This window comes from Scardinius erythrophthalmus, assembly GCF_964197995.2.
Source record: "Scardinius erythrophthalmus genome assembly, chromosome: 1".
Taxonomy (NCBI): domain Eukaryota; kingdom Metazoa; phylum Chordata; class Actinopteri; order Cypriniformes; family Leuciscidae; genus Scardinius; species Scardinius erythrophthalmus.
Window position 1 is genome coordinate 55,645,642 of NC_138221.1, and position 19,923 is coordinate 55,665,564.

The 19,923-nt window shown below is 36.6% G+C and overlaps 1 protein-coding gene across 2 annotated transcripts in view; it reads right to left on the reverse strand.

The window, feature by feature from the left end:
- Positions 1 to 1,861: 1,861 nt before the first annotated feature.
- The window catches only part of ntn1b (netrin 1b), a 57,515-nt gene continuing 39,453 nt past the window's right edge, over positions 1,862 to 19,923 (reverse strand). For both annotated transcript variants that reach the window (XM_081377925.1, XM_081377924.1), the window contains exons 6-7: positions 15,677 to 15,751; positions 1,862 to 4,159 (exon numbers count right to left, since the gene is read on the reverse strand). In XM_081377925.1, coding sequence (XP_081234051.1) covers positions 3,837 to 4,159; positions 15,677 to 15,751 — 398 coding nt within the window. In that variant the 3' untranslated portion in view covers positions 1,862 to 3,836. The remainder of the gene's footprint in view (positions 4,160 to 15,676; positions 15,752 to 19,923) is intronic.

Sequence of the window (19,923 nt, forward strand, 5' to 3'; positions counted from 1 at the left end):
ACATCTGAGATGGAAAAAAAACTAATTAAACATTTCTCCTTGAAATGAAAGCGGAATGAATGTGATCTACAGTAAATGGGCAATGTTGACTAACCTCAAGAAGTTTAATGAGGTTTCTTATGGAGTAAATTCCTTAAGAAGCTGAGGCTGAGAAACCCAGAGAAACAGCGTTGATCCGTCCTTCCCTTCACAACAGCACACGGCTGAGGTTCAGCTACCCATCTGATGCTCTGAGAACAAGATATGCTCTTTGGTGCTTGCGCTGGTGTAGTCGTGTCTTGGGGTGATCTGAATTTGACCTTTCCAGCCTTACACACACTTGCAGGCATTCCGGAAGCCGTTGTTTTAGGAGGTGCCTGATGGCTGTTAACAGAGACACAATGGTGGGAGTGTGTCTAAGATAAATGTTTTGAGAGCAGGCCGGGGAGTTTGCATTTAACTGGTGCTTCCCTTAGAATATCCCCCTAAATTATTGGAAATGTACACTTTCCATTTAGTCATATCTGTTTAAAAAGTCACTGTCTCCTCTATTGCTATTGGTTGTCCTGACACTGACTGGCGTAATTCTTTAACAGTATATTTGCTTGATTCCACCATACATCCACTTAAAAAAAAAAAAAAAAAAACTTCTTTATTAAGGAAATGCCTTTGTACTTTTATACACCTGCTGTAGGCTATTGCTCAAATGGATGTTTAGGACAAAAGGCAAACTCCTCCATGCAGAAGATTTCTGAAAATGGCTTAGTTTTCATTTGAATAAGAACCACCCTGTTACCAGTGGTCTGTTTTATGTGTTTGATATATCACTGGGTTAGTTAAAGCTGAAATACACGGGCCCTGACATTTACATGTTGAAGCCCTTCTGAAAGGCTCTGGTCTTTATTGAGGTCCAGAGAGCCAAAGTAAATGATGATGCAGCTTATCACGTCTGCTGCTGGGTTTCGTCGCAAAAACAGAACTGTATTTTACTTCCATTTGACATTTATTGTTCACACTAACTCTTTGCTTCGCATTTAACAGGACCTCCATCCATGCGGCACTTGACGTACAGTATTTGGTTGTGTTTAACTTGGCTCACTATTCTGGCTTTCGGAATTGTTACAATTATATTTTTTTATTGTTATTTAGTTGGTACTGTTAAATTAGCCTAGAGTGCTCATCTGTGTAGTCTCTTTCTGGCCATGAGGGAACAAAATAATATCACTAGGACATTTGAAATTTTATGATGTTCTATTACTACTACTATTGAATAAATAAATAACAAGTATTATATATATATATATATATATATATATATATATATATATATATATATATATATAATGTGTGTGTCTGTGTATATATATATATATACATTTTATTTATATAAATACACACACACAGACAAACACAAACACACACACACACATATATATATTTATTAATCTATTATATTATTATTTATCATTATGTTATATTATAATAAATTATATAACAATTTCAATATAATAACGATTACTATAGCAATAATAATAATTAATATTATTATGAAATAAAAATAAGTATATAATTATTGTTTTAACTACGTTCATCCATATGAAAAATGTTGGGGTTTATAAATTGCAAACCCATTTATAATTATATACAATAAAATAACTGCATCTTAGAAATGATTTTTCTACTATTAATGGAGATTTTTTTATTATTGTGCCACAATATAATTGAATATAATTACAAGTATACAGTTTGCAGAATTGTTTTCTTTTTTATAAGTTTTCTTTTTTTTTATTGGTCATTAGTGGCTGTACTCAAAAAAACTGAGGTAATATATAAAATATCATATTTGGGACCAAGAATAAATACACAGCCATGTGAGTTCATGTATCATTAAATATGTTCATTTATGAGAATCATAATATATTAGTATGCATTACAGGACAATACACAGCTTTTGCAAAGTACACAGTAAAACATCATATACAGGAGGACCATGAACATTGTAAATGTCTTCATCAAAAAAAAAAAAATCTGTTCAGAGTCATTTTCCAAAATGTCTGGAAAACTGGTCAAAGTCTACTTGTGAGGTCAGGGTGTCTGTCTCCAAAGACCTAGACAATCTGTGAGTTTTAATAAATCAAAGCCACTGACTTTCAGTTCGTAGTCGCTGTCAGAGATTCAGAGCTGGACAGTGACTGGATGTTAAAGTGTGTGTTTGTATGTGTGTGTGTGTGTGTGCGCGCATATTTTCATGTCACATAGACATAGTACATCCCTCTCTCTACACTATCAACTCGTGTAAACAAAGAAAATCTAAAATTCCTTTTTCTTATTTTCAGAATATTCATAAAATAAAAAATGGTTAATTGCATGTGAATATAATCTACTAAATATTGTACAAAAAAAAAAGAAAACTATACAACTATACAAAAACAGTAGAGCATATCACTGTAGTAAAGTACCAGAGCAAAGAAAGGTCCCACACAAGTGATAACACAGAAAATTGTTTGTTTCCCTAAATAATAAGAGTCATTTTATCCTATTTATTTTGGTACGATGTAACCTTACGTTTGCATACACTGGTCAACATAGCCATGAAGACCATTCAGGCTTGTGTTCATTGTTCTGTTATATCCTTGATCCATGAGCAATGACTTACAGTATGTCTCAAATTTAGTATCTAGAACATTAAAATTTCATCAAACTCTAGTCATCATGACATGCTGAAGGACATTGAGCTTCTCTGATTTCTCTTACTGATGACAAATCTACTTTTGGGGAATTTTGTGATTATTGCATTATCAATATCTGGAAAATCTCAGATTTATTCTGTAGTAGGAGTCTGCAGTAAAGAGGGAACGTGTTGTTCATAATGAAAATACACTTTTGTTTTTCAAATCAAAAATCATAAAGTGGTTTAAAAAAATCATACTCTATTTGTATATCTAAACTCATACTACAGCTAGTTATGGAAGAGAAGGTAGACTTCACACTTTAAAGATCACCACAGTTATCAAAGAATCAAAGGCCAAAAGTGTCAGCATAGCTTTTGGCACCAAATAAGCCTTATGGTGTCGTGCAATTTTGAACCAATCACAGTTCTTCCAAACAGCAACAGTGAGGTATTGTCAACAGATTTTCTATCTGAGAGGAAGGAATGTAAAGGATGTTATATCTAATTTTGGCATGTATTGGCTTAACAGATCTTTACAGTTCCCTCATAATCACGTATGCTGCATTCTCATAAAAACTGTACAGTGGGGCCCAGAAATCTGAAGGAGATAATGAAAGTGTTTTTATTTTGCACTTATTTTCTTTTCTTTGAAAGTAAAATCATCCCAGTGAGTCAAATGTGCACCACAGGTCAAATCATTTTTAATAATAAATTTGCCGTTTCGTGCAGATTTCTGCAACTATGTATAATTCCAGGTTTTAAATCCAGATATTCAATGTGCCCTCAGACCCCACTGTATGCGCTTTGAAATGTCGACTGCCAACACCGCTCTTCTGAAGTGAAACGTTCATGTAGATACATTGACTCAGTAGCTTGTTTCTTTTTATATTTGTGGAAAAAGGCAGAAATCATAAAGGATCACACATAAACGACTTTACATATATGTATACTTAATAGTAGGTGCAAATTCTGCAAAATTGAAGATATGAAAAAATAAAATCTTGATGGGAACAAAAAAACAAAACAAAAAAAACCACTAAACGACGGAAGGCAAAACTGCACAAGTGGTTGTCCTTCACCACGGTTCTGATCAATCGTCAATCAATCTGCTCCGACTTGTAGGTGCTCGGGTCATTATTTTGTCTTTCCTTCTCTCCTGTTCTTCAATCCCTCTATGTTTCCTCCTCTAGCACTTGCCCCTCTTGTCACGCTGCTGGAATTTCCGAAGCCGACGGGCCCACAGGTCCTTCCACGGGATGAGCAGGCTGCCCTTGTCCGCCACCACACCGCTCTGACCGCGGGAGTCGTCGCCGTCAGAGCCCATGAGCAGGTACTTCCTCCCGGGTTTAATTTTGTGGCACTTGCAGGCCACGTCTTTAGCGCGGACCCACAGGGACTGGTCTCCTCTGCGAATGCGGTGTCCCCCCTGCTTATAGACGGATATGATGTTGATAGTGAATTTCCACCATTCGCCCGCCTTGTCTCCTTTTAGTACGTGAACCTGGACCGCTGCGGAGAGAAGCGGGAACAGCAAAATGAGGACACTTTTAATTCAGACCCCAAAATATGTCACAGGTCTGTTTTAATTGGTTTGTGGACAGCAGGGAAAATTCGAAACATATATATATATATATATATATATATATATATATATATATATATATATATATATATATATATATTACACAGGATTAAAACATTTTAAAAGATAATTGTGAATTTTCATTAGAGTCGGACATTCTAATGAGGGACAAAACACTGGACAAATCTATTTGAGCTTGATTTTGATAAAATATTAATAATATAATGACACATGCAAATGTCTGACCATGTAAAGCCACAATATAAACTTTGACAACACAGTGTTTAGTAATGTTTAATTAAGTATTTTTCCATTTCCTGAAAAGTAATGGTTTTGGAGATGCAAGGTTTTTGCCTGACAGTGTCCATCCGTCCGTCCATCCATTCATCCATATGTATATATAAATAATTATATGTCAGTATTATGCAACAGTATTATAAATAGTCAGATCCTTTTTTATACACAGAGAAATAATAAAAGAAAGGAACACATACACACACAAAAATCATAATGCATTTTAAAAGATATACAATATTTACATTATTTATATATAATATTATTTTTATAATTATTTTTGTTTTATTATATTAATAACAAATTATGGTTAGTATAATTAAATATATATTTAATTGAATAAATGTATTTAATTTTGAATTTTACACACACACACACACACACACACACACACACACACACACAACCACACACACACACAAAAAAAAAGTTTAGTTTTCTAAGATTAGAAGTTTTGGGACTAGGAAGAGTCATTATTTGTTGTCCAATATAAAATTTGAGCCACAGTTACCATAGTATCATTTGGTAAAACCACAGTATATTTAAAGTGATGTTTGACCACAATGGAAGTTGCCATAGAAATGCTTTCCTTCCATCTCCTGATAATGATAAAACGGAAAAGATGGAGACCCGCCCATTCCGCTCTCTTCATTATCTTTTGTGTGAAACGTTTAGCTTTTATGTGACTTTAAGAGAGGGGTGGAGAACTCATTGGCCAGAATATCACATCCGGCGGGCCGAGAACAGTCAGAACAGTCACAATCTAATACTGTACATTTAAATAAAGTGTTAAACGTGACAGCAGATGCACAATAGAAAAACAATGAGAATCTAAGATTATCAGACAAATGTTATTGAATGAGTATACATTAGTCCCTCTATCTGTGAAAAGTGTAATAATGAGAATTATGTAATCATAGAAAACCTATATGAAGCTTTACTTGTAAATATGAAGATATGTATTTCTGACCACCCTTGAAATGGGTCGTTCCATTGACATTACCTGAGCACTTTTGAATGTTTTAGGATTTTATAACAATTGTATTTGAACTTTTCCTTGTTTTTTAATTGTTCAAAATCAATTTTTATTGAAAATGATACCATCATAATCATTTTAGTTTAACTAAAAACAAATAATTATACAATATTATTCCAAGGAAAATCATTCAAAGTCCTAAAATGTTCTTTATTTACAGGTTTAAATGAAGAAGAAAAAAATCTGATTTGAATGTGTTCTCAGTATTTCGGACGCTAGGTATCCGCAGCTATGGAGCAAACATAAAAAGTTCTACATCAGATGTTAACATCCAGCCCATGTGGTAACCGCTAACAAACCCAGTCGGCAGAAATCCCCTGGGGTCATGCATTTTAACTATCATCAGACTCGCAGATTGCGAGCTAATCTGTACTTGACATGAAGTGTTTTCACACAGGGAGGACGCCCAGAGGGGGGGAAAAGACCTCGATTACGCATTTAGCATGGACCCGGTGTGTAACGGGGAGGCATCGCTGTGCTGCCCTGAAACACTCACACACACCCAGCAGCCAGTAACCCGTGAACCAGTGGCACATCATGTTTAAGAAATATGCCATTACAGCATTGTGTGAAAATGACACAGGAAGTGCTCTTTCTTTCCTAGCACTCTTTCTTTGCGCTCTTGAATGTGAACACTCTCTTTAGAGAGGGAGGCAAGGATCGCCCCGATCGCTGAATGGAATGTCCCAATTGAGCAGCAGGGGGGGAGGCTGCGAGCAAATTGCACCCAATTTGAGAGAACGCACTCCCACAGCCCCTCCATTCATCGCCTGTGTTTCTCTGGGCCGGAGCCCGCTTCGCCATCCAAATAACAAGAGATAAAAAGAAAAGAAGGGTGTGCGGGGGGTAGCGCGGCTGAGAGAGGAGGGGGGCCACTGTTTATCATCCCAGCCACAGAGAAGTTGCCAGAAGAATTGCGGATGTGTTTCGACCTCATGAGCTATCTGAGCCCGGCCGGCGGTGCCCGGTCCAAGAGCAGCGTGAGAATCCTGCTCCGGGTCTCGCTCTTGACCTGCTCTCGTTTCTTCACAGCGGGAGACGGCAGCGAGCCGAAACCTGACTCAAAATGTGTTGATGAGCTTATTTAAAAAAGGTTGAAAACAACTGCTTTGACTCATTAGTGGTGTTTGCTAAATTGTGTTCAGCTTGTATTAGAATTGAGAATTTTCGTTTTTTCTGATAAAATTGCCTAAAAAGTTCCATTTTGAAAGTGAAACTCATACCGTACACTTAATTGACTCTTTATGCTTGTTTCCAAAAGTAACCACTTAGAAACCATCCAGAACGCCTTTGCAGCTGCATAGAAAAATCCTTGCAACCACTTAGAATATGTTCGCAACCACATAGCATTGTCCTTGTGATCACCTAGAACCAGTGTTGGGAAAGTAATGCATTACAATATTGCGTTACTCCCTAAAAAGTGACTTTTGCGTTTCTTATTTACTTTTTATGGAAAATTATGCATTATGTTACTTTTGCATTACTTTTTCTCACCTAGGCTGGGCTTGCTTATTTTAATTTAAATAATTTTGCTTATTTAAAGCTGTATTTTTGGCAAATGTTAAGGCACTTTCACACCAAAAGTGAAATGAATAAGCCTCAGACAGAAGGAAATGCATTTGTATGCCTGTCCAGTAGAGGGCGCAGCTCAAACAAATCTTTCAGCCAACACATTCTCATACCTAAGACGTCACTTTTTGTCACTTTCAACCATGCTTCAATATCTGACGCTCAAAGCACCCCCTAGCGTCCATTTGTGACGCTTCGGTTATGGGTAGGTTTAGGCATCATGTAACTGACGCTTTCGAAAGCGTCAATATCTGACGCACAAAGCACCCTTAGCGTCAATATGAGACGCTTCAGTTGGGTAGGTTTAGGTCTGTGGTAGGGTTATGCGTCTCATATGGACGCTAAAGGGTGCTTTGAGCATCAGATATTGAAGCATGGTTGAAAGTGACGTCTTGGGTATGAGAACGGGCTGTTTCAGCTGTTCTGCCGTTCTGGATCACTGAATAATATGACACAGGAGAAGAATGTTCAACACTCTTCAGGAATAAAAAAATGAAACACAAATGTTTAACTAAACTAATTTGTGCTTATTAGTATGTTTGAATTGGATCATCGAAGGTCAGCAGCCAGAATGTCATCAAATTAAAATTGTATTATTGCAGGTTTTCATAATATTCTGAGTTTAAATTTAGGGTTTTTCATTTTGGGAAATACTGAATTTGTTAAGTGAGATGAGTGAGTGAATGCCTGCTCACATTAGTCTGAACCTACACTAAAAGTACTGTAATCTGATTACGTAACTTGCATTCCTTGAAAAAAGTAATCTGATTACGTAACTTGCTTTACTTGAAAAAAGAAATCTGATTATGTAACTCGCATTACTTGTAATTCGTTACTTTACTTGAAAAAATAATCTGATAACATAACTCACGTTACTTGTAATCACGTTGCTTGTTACTTGAAAAAAATCTGATTAAGTAACTTGCGTTACTTGTAATGTGCTACTTGTAATGCGTTACTTGTAATGCGCTACTTGTAATGCGCTACTTGAAAAAAGTTATTTGATTACATAACTCGAGTTACTTGTAATGTGTTTACTTGTTTCTTGAAAAAAGTTATTTGATTACATAACTCAAGTTACTTGTAATGCGTCACCCCCAACACTGCCTAGAACACCTTAGCAATCACATAACAACATCCTGGCAACAACAAAGAATAAACTGAAATCACACAGAATATATTAGCAGCATAGCATCATCCTGGCCTCCACATAGAACACCTTAGCACCCACATAGCAACATCATGGCAACAACCTAATACACCTTAGCAACCACATAACAGCATCCTAGAAACCAGACAGCACACCTTAGCAACCACATACTGTAGCAACTAAACAAATAGGTTAGCAACCGCATAGCAGTGTGTGTGTGTACTACATTGCTTATATTGTATGACTTTCAAACAAACACGAGGAGAACCAACCTAAATGCTTTGTGCTGAAAATATATTAAAAGTGAAGTCATCACTGTTTATTTTACACATACTGCATGAAGTGAGCTTATATTGAGAGTATGTTACTATAATATATCAAATCTTTCTCTCTCTCTGCACAACGCTTTAATGCTGTGATCACTGGCACTGGTTTCATCGTACCCTGCCAAACTGGCACATTTCCTGTCTGAATCCAGTACTGAGCCTCAGATACACCATGCGGGTGGCAAACGCTTTCCAGATTTGTCCAGGTACTACGAAATACTATTTTCTGCGGCAAATTAAAGATTTTGTTCATACGTTAGTAGGACAACTTTGTTTCTGACCATGATGCAGCTATAGAGAGAAAATGGGAAAGAGAAAGGAGATCTTTTTAGTAGACAGATTCTCCTAGTCAGCAATGAAATTAAATTATTTAATTTTAAATTAAATTAAAAGGAGAAAAAGAAAGACACCAGTAAAGGAAAAATGCATGTCTCCTTTAGAGTTTCGGACAATATCTACAGTGTCTCTAAGAGTGTCTATAAGAGTGCTAATTTACATAAACTAATTTGTAAATATCAGCTCAAACATTTCTCATCGCAATCTTCAAAAGTCCTCTTCATAAATGATCCTAAATGATCCAAAATATCTAAAACATATTTTAGGTTGACAAAGTTTATATAAATTAAATGTTTAAACATTGATGAAACATTGATGAAAATTAAATAAGACTTAAATGAAAAATAACAGAGAACTCCAGGAAGTCCTGTGACCTATGAAAATATGAAATATGCAGTTTTTAGATGAATTTGAGCAATAAAATTGAGTAGTTACAAGAAACGCTTTCACCTGTGGTTTGACATGCCATAGTCCATCTAACATGACTTTAAACCACATTTTGTGGTTAAGCATGTTAATCACATTAAGCATGTTGCCTTTATGAGCGCAAATTAACTGACTGACTATTTGGACTACTGGAATATTTGTATAAAAAAAAAAGGAAATATATATTTGTCACACTGCAGGACAATAGAAATGTAGGCTACTAGTGATATGAAACGGAAGTTGTAATAGTATTTACTTCCCTATTGTGACGTATATTTGAGTGAAACAGCTTTTCGAACAAGAAAAATAATAAATAAATAAATGTAAACTTGATTTTGTCTATATGGAATTGATTGGATGGTTGTAGTTTGCTATTGCTGTGATGTCATGTGAGTGACAGATTGTCCCGCCCTCACGCCAGTAAACACATCATAAGAGAAGTTATTCTGATAAAAGATTGAGGACACATTATTATAAAACTGAAGATGTGCACAGACAAATGATTTATACTAAACTCTGCACTATTCCATAAAAGAAAAAATAAGAATTGTCAATTTTTATTTTTGCAAAGATTTAATATATACATATATTAAAAATATAAAAAGAAAAAATACATTTGAATCTAAATCTTAACGTTAAATTAAAATGGTTGACCTTTCTATATTCTTTACAAACGTACGTACTATGTGGCATAAAATCCTGACATATCCTGGTGATAATATAGAATAATTGGCTAAACATACCACAAGCCAAGATGCACAAGATAAGAATAGGCTATGTTAAAGTGTCTATAGGGCCTGTTTAATCTGGCAAGTTAAACCCTCTTTTGCATGAGGCCACACGGCACAGGCCAGCAAGACAATCCATCTCCAAAGCTCCATGAGATCAGCTGAATGGGATGAGACCACTTTTATTTTCTTTCATGACAATGCAAAGAGAAAGAGAGTAAGAAAAGAGTTAGAAGGTAAGGGATTTCTCTCCTGATTGAGAGAGGGAGAGAAATGAATTTAAAAAGAGGAAGAGGCCCCTAGATTTGCCAGGTGTCCCGCTGGTTTTCTGTGTGTGCAGTCAGTGTGCTGGAACACGACCCGCACGCGGTACACAAGCCGAGCTCTAATCTAATTAGTGCGCCTGATTACCACACTGAAGCTCCTGCGAGCTCCCCGCTGGGACGCCCTACGCCCAGCCGCTTACGCCGGGGTACTGACTGCTGCCTCCGCCGTGTGTGTGTGGCAATGCTAAGCAGCTCCATACACACACACACACAGTTCTTTGATTCATTGTCATTCTCCCCCCACCCAAGAGTAGGAGAATGCGACCCTTTCGGACCACTGTCTCCGTAGCGACGCCGAACAAAAGCGGATCGACGGGGAGTATTTCTTCCTTTCTCGCCTCTCTGTCGGTCTCATCCGCCAGCACTGGACAGATTTAAAACTTCACCAAGGCCAGGACTGAAATGTCGAGCTGGATGCAGCAGCACTGACCAGTAGTCTAAATGTCCTGTGAGTTCTAGACAATTTGTACCTCTTTGATACAAACATTCACTGCAATTTCACTGAGACTATGTCATTGCACAAGGTGGTCTGATCTGGTCGCTGGTCTGTCGTGTGCTATATCAGCCCAGGTCGAATTTTTTCTAGGAAACCTTTTGTCCAACATCTTATTTGAGAGTTCCCTTAAAATTTTCCTATGGGTTTTAAGAATGGGGTTTTTCAATTTATGAGTAAAATAAGGTCTGTGGTAAACTTATGTTGATGATACTTGGACATTTTGTTCTACAACATAAACTGCACACAATCACACCCCAAAGATTCTTATCTATTTACTTAATAAAAACACTTTTTTAAAAGCTTCAAATTTTGCGTTTCCGATATGGGTGTGTAATTTATATAAAAAGTTGCCGCCTTAAATTTTTAAGTACAATCAACTTAGATGTTTAAGTCATTTCAACTTAAATGACATTAAACTGAACTTTAAAAATGAGTTGAATCTTGTATAGCATAAAAAAGTTGAAAATTGCTTAACTTATTTTGGTGAGTTAAAGCAATGTAAAAACATATTTTGTCATAGATTATTGATCACGTCATTTTTTACAGCGTAGGCCTACTGTAACGCTAGACAATGGATGCCAGAAAAAATGGATCCTGTTTTAATAAAACATTATAAGACCATAACAAATCTAGGCCAGACTTGCAAATATTGCTTATGTTGTGTTGTGTGAAAAAGAAAAATTGGTCACAGTTTAGTGTCTAATTCTCACGCTTAACTAACTATTTCATAACTACGACTTTTGCCTCAACAAACTCCTAATTGCTGCTTATTAATAGTTAGTAAGGTAGTTGATGAGTTTAGGTATTGGGGTGGATTAAGGGACGTGTGGTCATGCAAAATAAGGCATTAATATGTGCTTTATGAGTACTAATAAATAGCCAACATCCTAGTAATATGCATGCTAATAAGCAGCTAGTTGATAGTAAGAATAGGACCCTAAACTAAAGTGTTACCATAAAAAATCATCTCTCTTGCACATGGGAGCCGGTTGAACGGGAACACGCCATTAGCCCCTCCATACACCCCACCCAATGAGATTTATACTGCAGTCAGGACACTCGCCTTAGCCAATGTTACCTGTCCTATATAACATCAACATGATGAATGACTTCCCTAAGAGAGCAACCTCCGAGTATGAACACTTGTGGCTGAGAGTGAAAAACGAATGAAACTTAATATCACAGCCTGCACGATAGCAGCTACAGATGACCAGCAATGCCATTAATAGTTTGTTCTCTCTCTTTCTTTGCTTAATTTTATTGTTCAGTTACTCTTTGTGGTTGCTGATTCAACCTGTGGATATTATCTACATTAATATTATCTGCTTCGCCCCAGGAGATGCCTAAAAATGTTTTGGGAACCAATGTGATAGCAGAGAGGGATTGTAAATGAGTCATTTAAAAGTAATGAGAAGTACAGAGATCTTAATATAGATAAGGTGCTATATTAATGAGGAAATTGCACTTTAGATGGCCTGTGTGATTGGGATAAATTGGAAATGTGTGTTTCTCTCTGTGTGTTTATAACCCTAATTCTGTGTGCAATAGTTTTAGCCGCAAATTCACATTTCAGTTTGTACTAGATGCTGCAGACATGCTGAGGCCTTCATATACGCTGGGGTCCAAAACTCTGAAACCACATTGACAATCTGGAATGTTTTTCATTTAAAGGTACACTGTGTAGTTTTTTAAGTATTTTTTTAGCTAAAATCAATGTCTTTATTCATAAATATGTCCTCATTGGTGTAAAATTACCTCTGCCAATGATCTGACTTATCCTCGTAAGCGAAGAATTTCTTATCTTTATTTACATTGGACGGGTAAGTCCAAGGAGGCTTCCATGTCATTCCGCCATTTTGAAAAACTATAATAGCAGAGCGGGACAAAAAGCACTAGCCTACCTCAACACGTTTCCACAACGCGTTTTCATTCAGAGCCAGCGTCACGTGACTGAAACCAGCTGAAACGGAGATCAGTGAGAGGCGTTTGTCACTGCCCCGGCAAATTTGAAAGGCTGCACTGCACGGTACTTCATAACGCAGGATCATACTTATGCCAAGCCACAGGAGAAGGAATCCTTGTCGCCAAAAAAGCAAAAAGATTCATTTAAAAGGAAACGTGACCGGCGAATTAAAAAAACGAGGGTAAATATCGGGATAGCTTTTCCCAGGTGGAAAGAGCTAATGAAGGAGAAAGACTTTGAAAGGGACGCTGAAGTTGCCTGCTTTCTTCTCGACAGGTAAGTCAATGTTACAGTCTAAATTACAAGCTTTTTTTCAATGCTTGGTTCAGTTGGTTGTGTAATTCATTATATAGGCAGCATAACAGTAGAACATGTATAGTTAAACTTCCAGTGCTATTGGAAGACATGTTGTTATAGCTTCTTGGTACACAACGGCTACCGTAGTTGCAACACGCATTTGAAAAAACTAGATGGCGCTAGAGAGCACTATTCGTTTGAACGCAAAATACAATTTCACCACTAGATGGGAGAAATTCCTACACAGTGTACCTTTAAGGAAATAAAAAAGCTTTGCACATGAAAGCAAAGTTGCTTCTGCACTATTTCTAGGTCACTAATCAAATAAGCAAATTTGTGACAATGTTTTTACTTCCACTGAAGCTCAAGATGCTCTTTAGATCATTTTCAAATCATGCTGGAGAACATGATCAGCGAGTTTTGCACCTTAACTCAACTTTAAACTTTCAGTTTCAAATATAAAATGTAATGCTAACTAGTGTTGGGGAAAGTTACTTTTAAAAGTAATCCGTTACAATATTGCGTTACTCCATAAAAGATGGAAACATATTTACTGAATAAATCCTCCCATGCACAACAAAAAAACTCATGTGACTTTGCCTAAACAGTGGATGTGATAGGATAACTTGACTAACCAGCGACCAATTTATTGCACAGCATCTCAAATGTTGGTATGAATTTGGTTTAATTCCCTCCCAGAAGCGTCTTGCATGATTGCGTTCACAAGCACCAGCCTCCGAATGCAAGATAACAGGACGCGTTTATTTATTGAGTTTCATCTATGCGCTTAGACGCAAGTCATTTATGATGTACAGTAGGATAATAGAGCCATAGTTTCTTCCGCAATTGCAGTAACTTCCATTTTAATTAGATATTTTGCACCAATTTCCCAGGAAGTTATGATTTTGCTCTCTTGAACACATGGAAACACTGCGTTATTCACAAATGTTTAAAAGTTAATTTCTCAGCTTTGGATGGAAACCTAGCTAATGTTTGTTTATAATTTTTCCGGTTTCAGTAAGGACAGAAAAAGGACTGCATTGCACCATTTTAGGACGTGTGTCTGTCTGTCTTCATTTTAGTTTTTCTTTCTAGCTTGGCAGTGTTTTTTTGCAGAGGCAGTGCAGTCCTCACTCTTGGACACCGCAAATCTCAGATGTGTTTCCAGACCTGAGGCCAGTAAGGAATGAGTTTATGATATCACACTGTGAAATCAAACATCTTTTCTTTTTCTCATCTCTGCGAACAGCCAGAGGACATGTGTGCAGTCAAAGACAGATTCTGCCTCTACCGAATATGCATGCAAGAGCCTTTATATTGGGCCCTGATAAAAGGTGAAGTATAACAAATATAGTTTGTATGTGCATTTCTGAATTTAACAGACAATTCGATCCAGAGAAACTTCAAAAAATTGTAAAATAACATTCAAATATACATTTTGCCAGTATAACTATATACTATATAGATGAGCTGTGCAAAGTATCGTCATCATCGACATCGATGTACTACCAAGAACTATATCAAAAGTTTGGAGTCAGTATAATTTTTCTTTAAGAATGTAATGGTCTTATCCAGAAAGCATTAATAAAATCGATCAAAAGTGACAGTAACGTAATTTATAAATTATATTACAAAAGATTTCTATTTTAAATAAAAGCTGTTCTTTCTAACTTCCTATATCAGATAATCGAGAAAAAAGGTAAAATGATTTTTACAAAAATAACTTCCTATATAATAACAATTTTTGATCACCAAATCGTCATATTAGACTGATTCATGAAGGATCATGTGACACTGACTGAATACTGGAGTAATGATGCTGAAAATTCAGCTTTGATCATAGGAATGAATTACATTTGAAATGGTAATAATATTTCACCATATTCCAGTTTTTACTGTTTTTTCATCAAATAAATGCAGCCTTGGTGAGCAGAAGGGACTCCTAAAACATTTACAAACCTTACCGACCCCTTGTTCTACCAGTTGAGCTACTTTGGTTTACTACAGTTGAATAGAGTTTGAAATTTAGTGTATGTGGAGTTTTTTGTAGATATTTTTTTTCTTTGTAATCTGTTTATCATGTGTGGTACTACAACTTTCACAAGAAGACGAAAAAAACTTGCATTGACCAGATTTTTAAGAATCTGTTGAGCCACTTAAAACCTACAACTACATTCTTGAACTTCTATAAGTCCTTTATTATATTAACTATATTAGTATTTAAACTTGTGAAATCTCTGCTTTGAACAGGAACCAGCTGTCCCCTTTGTCCTCTAGAAGCTGCGAGGCAGTTTGAGAGTGTCCATCTGGAGAAACCTGCTGAGTTCACACGCTTTGATGCTATAACATAAACCTTTGCCTCTGAATAAGCTGTCCGTGCTATGAGAGAGGGGGAGCACATATATATAGAGAGAGATAGAATAGACCTAGCAGAGAAAGATGTCTAGTGACGTGAAGTGAAAAGACAGCAGGCGTTTCTAAAAAAACAGCTACTTACCGAAATCTTTTTTGCAGTATTTTTTCATGGTGACCTTCATCTTGCCCTTGGGGCTCTTACAGTGGGAGTCACAGTCTGAGGAAGATAGCAGACAGATAACTAGTGAAACACAGGTAAAATCTTCTGTGAGAAACAACAAAATTAGGTTTTTTTAGAAGTGTTTGCAGGTGGAGAAACATCTGCCATTTCACCATCTTTGGTACTTTCCCTTGTAAAGCCTGACATGAAATAATAATCAGAAAAAAAAAAAACATTTCTGATTGGAAGAATTTATTGAACCTTGAGACAAAATCTAAATAAATAAAAAGTATGCATATGCGGGTTTTTTTTTGAGTATCACATTTGATACATCAGGCTTTTATGGCTCATTTAGTATGATATATGAGAATCTAAAGATCATACTCGAGGAGGAAAAAAACACTTTTATTCAGAGGCCCAAACTGAGCAAAAGTGTGCAATTTGGTGCAGTTGCTGATATTTATATTACCAAAAAGTAAGATGATGGCTTGTAATGTAAATCAATGAGTTCTTTATAACAGTATAAGAGACATAAAAGACATATAAATATCAGTTTATATGTTTTATCCTAAATCTCCCAATAATATGTCTTAGTAAGAAGAAGCTCTGTAGTTTTTAATTTTGGGGGGTAAAACATATTGCAATGCAATACAATGATGATTGAGAGATGAACAAATAAACGTTCCTCAAAAGCCTGATGTATCATATCATCTTAACATGTTTTTTCTAGAAAATGATCAATTGATAATCAATTAAACCTATGTTGCTTCAGTCCAGTAAGTGTTCATCTAGAAATATTACTAACAATATAAAAAAATATTATTATATTTACTTTATAAAAATAAAGATTTCACAGCAAAAAGACACATGTACCACAACCTTAAGGGGGAAGTTTTTAGAATTATATTAAAAAAGTATTTTACTATTTTTTAACTATATTGTTTTTATATTTTTTAACTATATTTTACTATTTTATTTTAAGTATTTTACTAAAAAGTATTTTAGTATTTATTAATATCATTGCATTAGATAACAAAATATCAAACCAAGTAGCATTTTCTTTTTCCAAGACATTTGACGTTTTCAATACATGCACTAAAAGTCATCTCGGGACTCATTGATTAAAAGTTACTACAAAAGCATAATATGTTTGTCAGTGCCACTTGTTTTGTATGATATTGTCTAATGCACTTTTAACTGCGACTCAAGTGTCCAGATGATTTTGGGGCTGCTGTTTCATTCATACATTTAAAGAGAGAGTTACGTTAGACCTAATTAAGACTTAATGGGTATTTAATCATTTAATCTTTTCTTCACTTAACCCAGTCATTTTCTCACCCTAATTATCAAGCGCCCCCCCATATCCCCCCACTTACTCAGCAATGTCAGGGCAGGGGGTTCACAGGTCATTTAAACTTCATTCAGACACAGAGCACCCCCTTCACAATGCCCACAATACCGAATCCTCATTTAAACGCAGCTTTCCACATATAAACCTCAGGGACGGCATCCAGCGCGCAATGATTTATAGCTCTAGCGCTCAGCGGATCTATTCGACACCACCATGGAGAACCGAAACCCACATTGAGCCCTCGGCGATGGAGTCGCTTCAACGCCAGGCAACTCTTGGACTGAGACCAGAGTGTTAAAATGGCTCAGTTCTCCTGTTGCAAACCGAAACCCGAGAGTCTCTCGTCGCAGCTACTTCACATAGCGTAATAACCTCAAGATTTCTGGTGGACTGGAAGAGATGGGAGCGAGAAGACCTTTCAGCTTTCGCCTGAATATGGACAAACTTCATTATTTTCTCCAGCCCTCTGTCCAATCCACCCTTTTCATGTCCCTTTATATTCCGTCTGAATGAGGTTACCTGGGCAACGGCGAAGCAGGAAAGAACCACCAACCCGAATATAAAAAAGTTTGAAGGGGAAAGTAAAAGAGGGGGGTGCTAGAAGAGCGAGATGTCTGGCAGCTTTGGGGGGTGGTGGTAACACAAAAAGGTGGTGCGCAGAATTAGGATGTGAAGGACCGTGGGGGGAGAACTGGAGGCAGGGAGTGAGAAAGTGCAGAGAAGGGGGTGGAGTCGCAGAAAGTAAATGATTCTGACGAGTCCATATCAGCCACGCCTGATTTCCATGTTAATGCATGAACGGAGGACGGGGCGGCTTTTGTGTGGCGATGGCCCTTGTCCGCCTCATCCTGCTTCTCTTTGATAAGACTGGGCGTCCATTAGGCATGCAGCACAATGCCTGACGCTGCCCATTACACCCACGTCCCCCAAATAATGGATGTCCCCTGTGGAGGGACAAATGTCTGCTTAATAGGGTCCCTCAAGCACAACTGTGCTGCTCCACCGGAGCGTTCTTCACAGTATAGTACAGCAGGACAGGTACAGAGAATAAGGACTTAAGAGGCTAAATTTACTAATACATTTAGGTTTTGCCCTTTTGCCCTATATTGTATGTATGACTTGATGAAAACACTTTTGAAAACATTAATATCTTATTAATATCCTTGCGGAAACCATGATAAAAAAAATTCCAAGATTTTTTAATGAATAGAAAGTTGAAATGACAGCATTTATTTGAAATAGGAATCTTTTGTAACATTATATATGTCTTTACTGTCATTAATGTATCCTTGCTGAATAAAAGTAGTAAAAATCATACTGACGCCAACATTTTTAACAGTAGCGTTTATCATTTATGATATAGATATATATATGATATATTTTTTCTTCTTTTTTTCCCCTCAGTTCTCTTTAGTGGTTTCAAAAATAAGTATGACAGAACACCTAACATATTAGCTGATATAAACAGAGAAAAAATAAGTGGTCTGAGTCCACTTACAAGACCAATGCCAATGTGAATGCAAAGTGAACTGTTCTTTTTCACTCAGTTCACTTATCGGTTTAGTTTAGTTATTTTGAAGGACGTTCGAGATTTAATGCTTTGTACAATTGTACAGTTTCATGATGAAAATAATGGCTGGTGATGATCAGAGAATTTTATACATTTACCAGCCAATTTTATTTTCTCAATTAATAATATGGTCACACTGACCACCACTACTGTGTCTGTTGCATGTGCGCTAACCGGGGAATTTGAAATACTCTTACTGAAACATCTCAGAGCCAGTAAGTGTTCAGCAGCTGAGTTTGGCTCCATGGGACGACTGCACGTCACGGGCGTTACTCCCACAGTGCAGACAGTGATCGGGCAGCTTGGGTAATTGAGTATGAATGAAAGTACAAGGGTGTATTTTCCCTTACGGCACAGCGCTGCGAGAGTGTGACGGAAAAGCAAACGTGTTCAAATGAAGCATGTAATCAGATTAAAGTCCCAGCCAGTTTTGATGGTGACCGAGACAAAGCATGTGGAGAAGGAAAGCATTGGCTTATGTTGATATCACCAGATCATATGTGTGAAAGATCCATCAATACATTTTTATGGCTCTGTTTTGGCAATCAAAGGTTTGCAGTACAGACACAAGAGGTCTTGTATCGCCCTGAAAAGGTTTATTGTGTAATATTGACACAGGTAGCTGATAAACATAAATGGACATGAAATATTGATCCGTTTTGGAGTGAAATGAGAGATAAGCTACAGTAACACAGCTACAGTATGTAGAGAATTTGTTGTTAAGACATACACATATTTGTACCACAGATTGATATAATATTAATATAATATTTAATAGAATTAATATGCGATTCACATTTTTAAAGGTACACTATGTAGCGTTTTTTTGGTTCAAAATGAGAAAACGACATTGACAACATTGACTTTTTCGGTGATGACGAGAAGTTAGGGATTTAAAATGTTGTAAAAGTGACAGAGATGTCTGTGTTTTTATTACTCAACAGGTGAGTGAGATATATTATTGAACAGATAAATTGCCATATGTAGCTCTCTAACAGAGTTTATTGAAAAGCATTATCTATTGTGAAGGGTCAATTATTGTGGCTGTTGTAGCGCAGTGTACCGAGTCTATTAATGGGTAAAGCTACAGTGACGTCTTCAGCGAGTCAGCTTGAGATCCTTTCCATCTAAACTGATTATATCTCTTAAGCCTAGTAGTGAATGTTTTATGAGCAGTAGGATAACCATATTCATCCTCACAGTCACGCAGGGCCGAAGCACAACCAAAACAATGTTCTTCCACAAAATACAGTGTACCTTTAATTTAAATAATTGATTTATTATTAATTACATTATTATTAACATTAT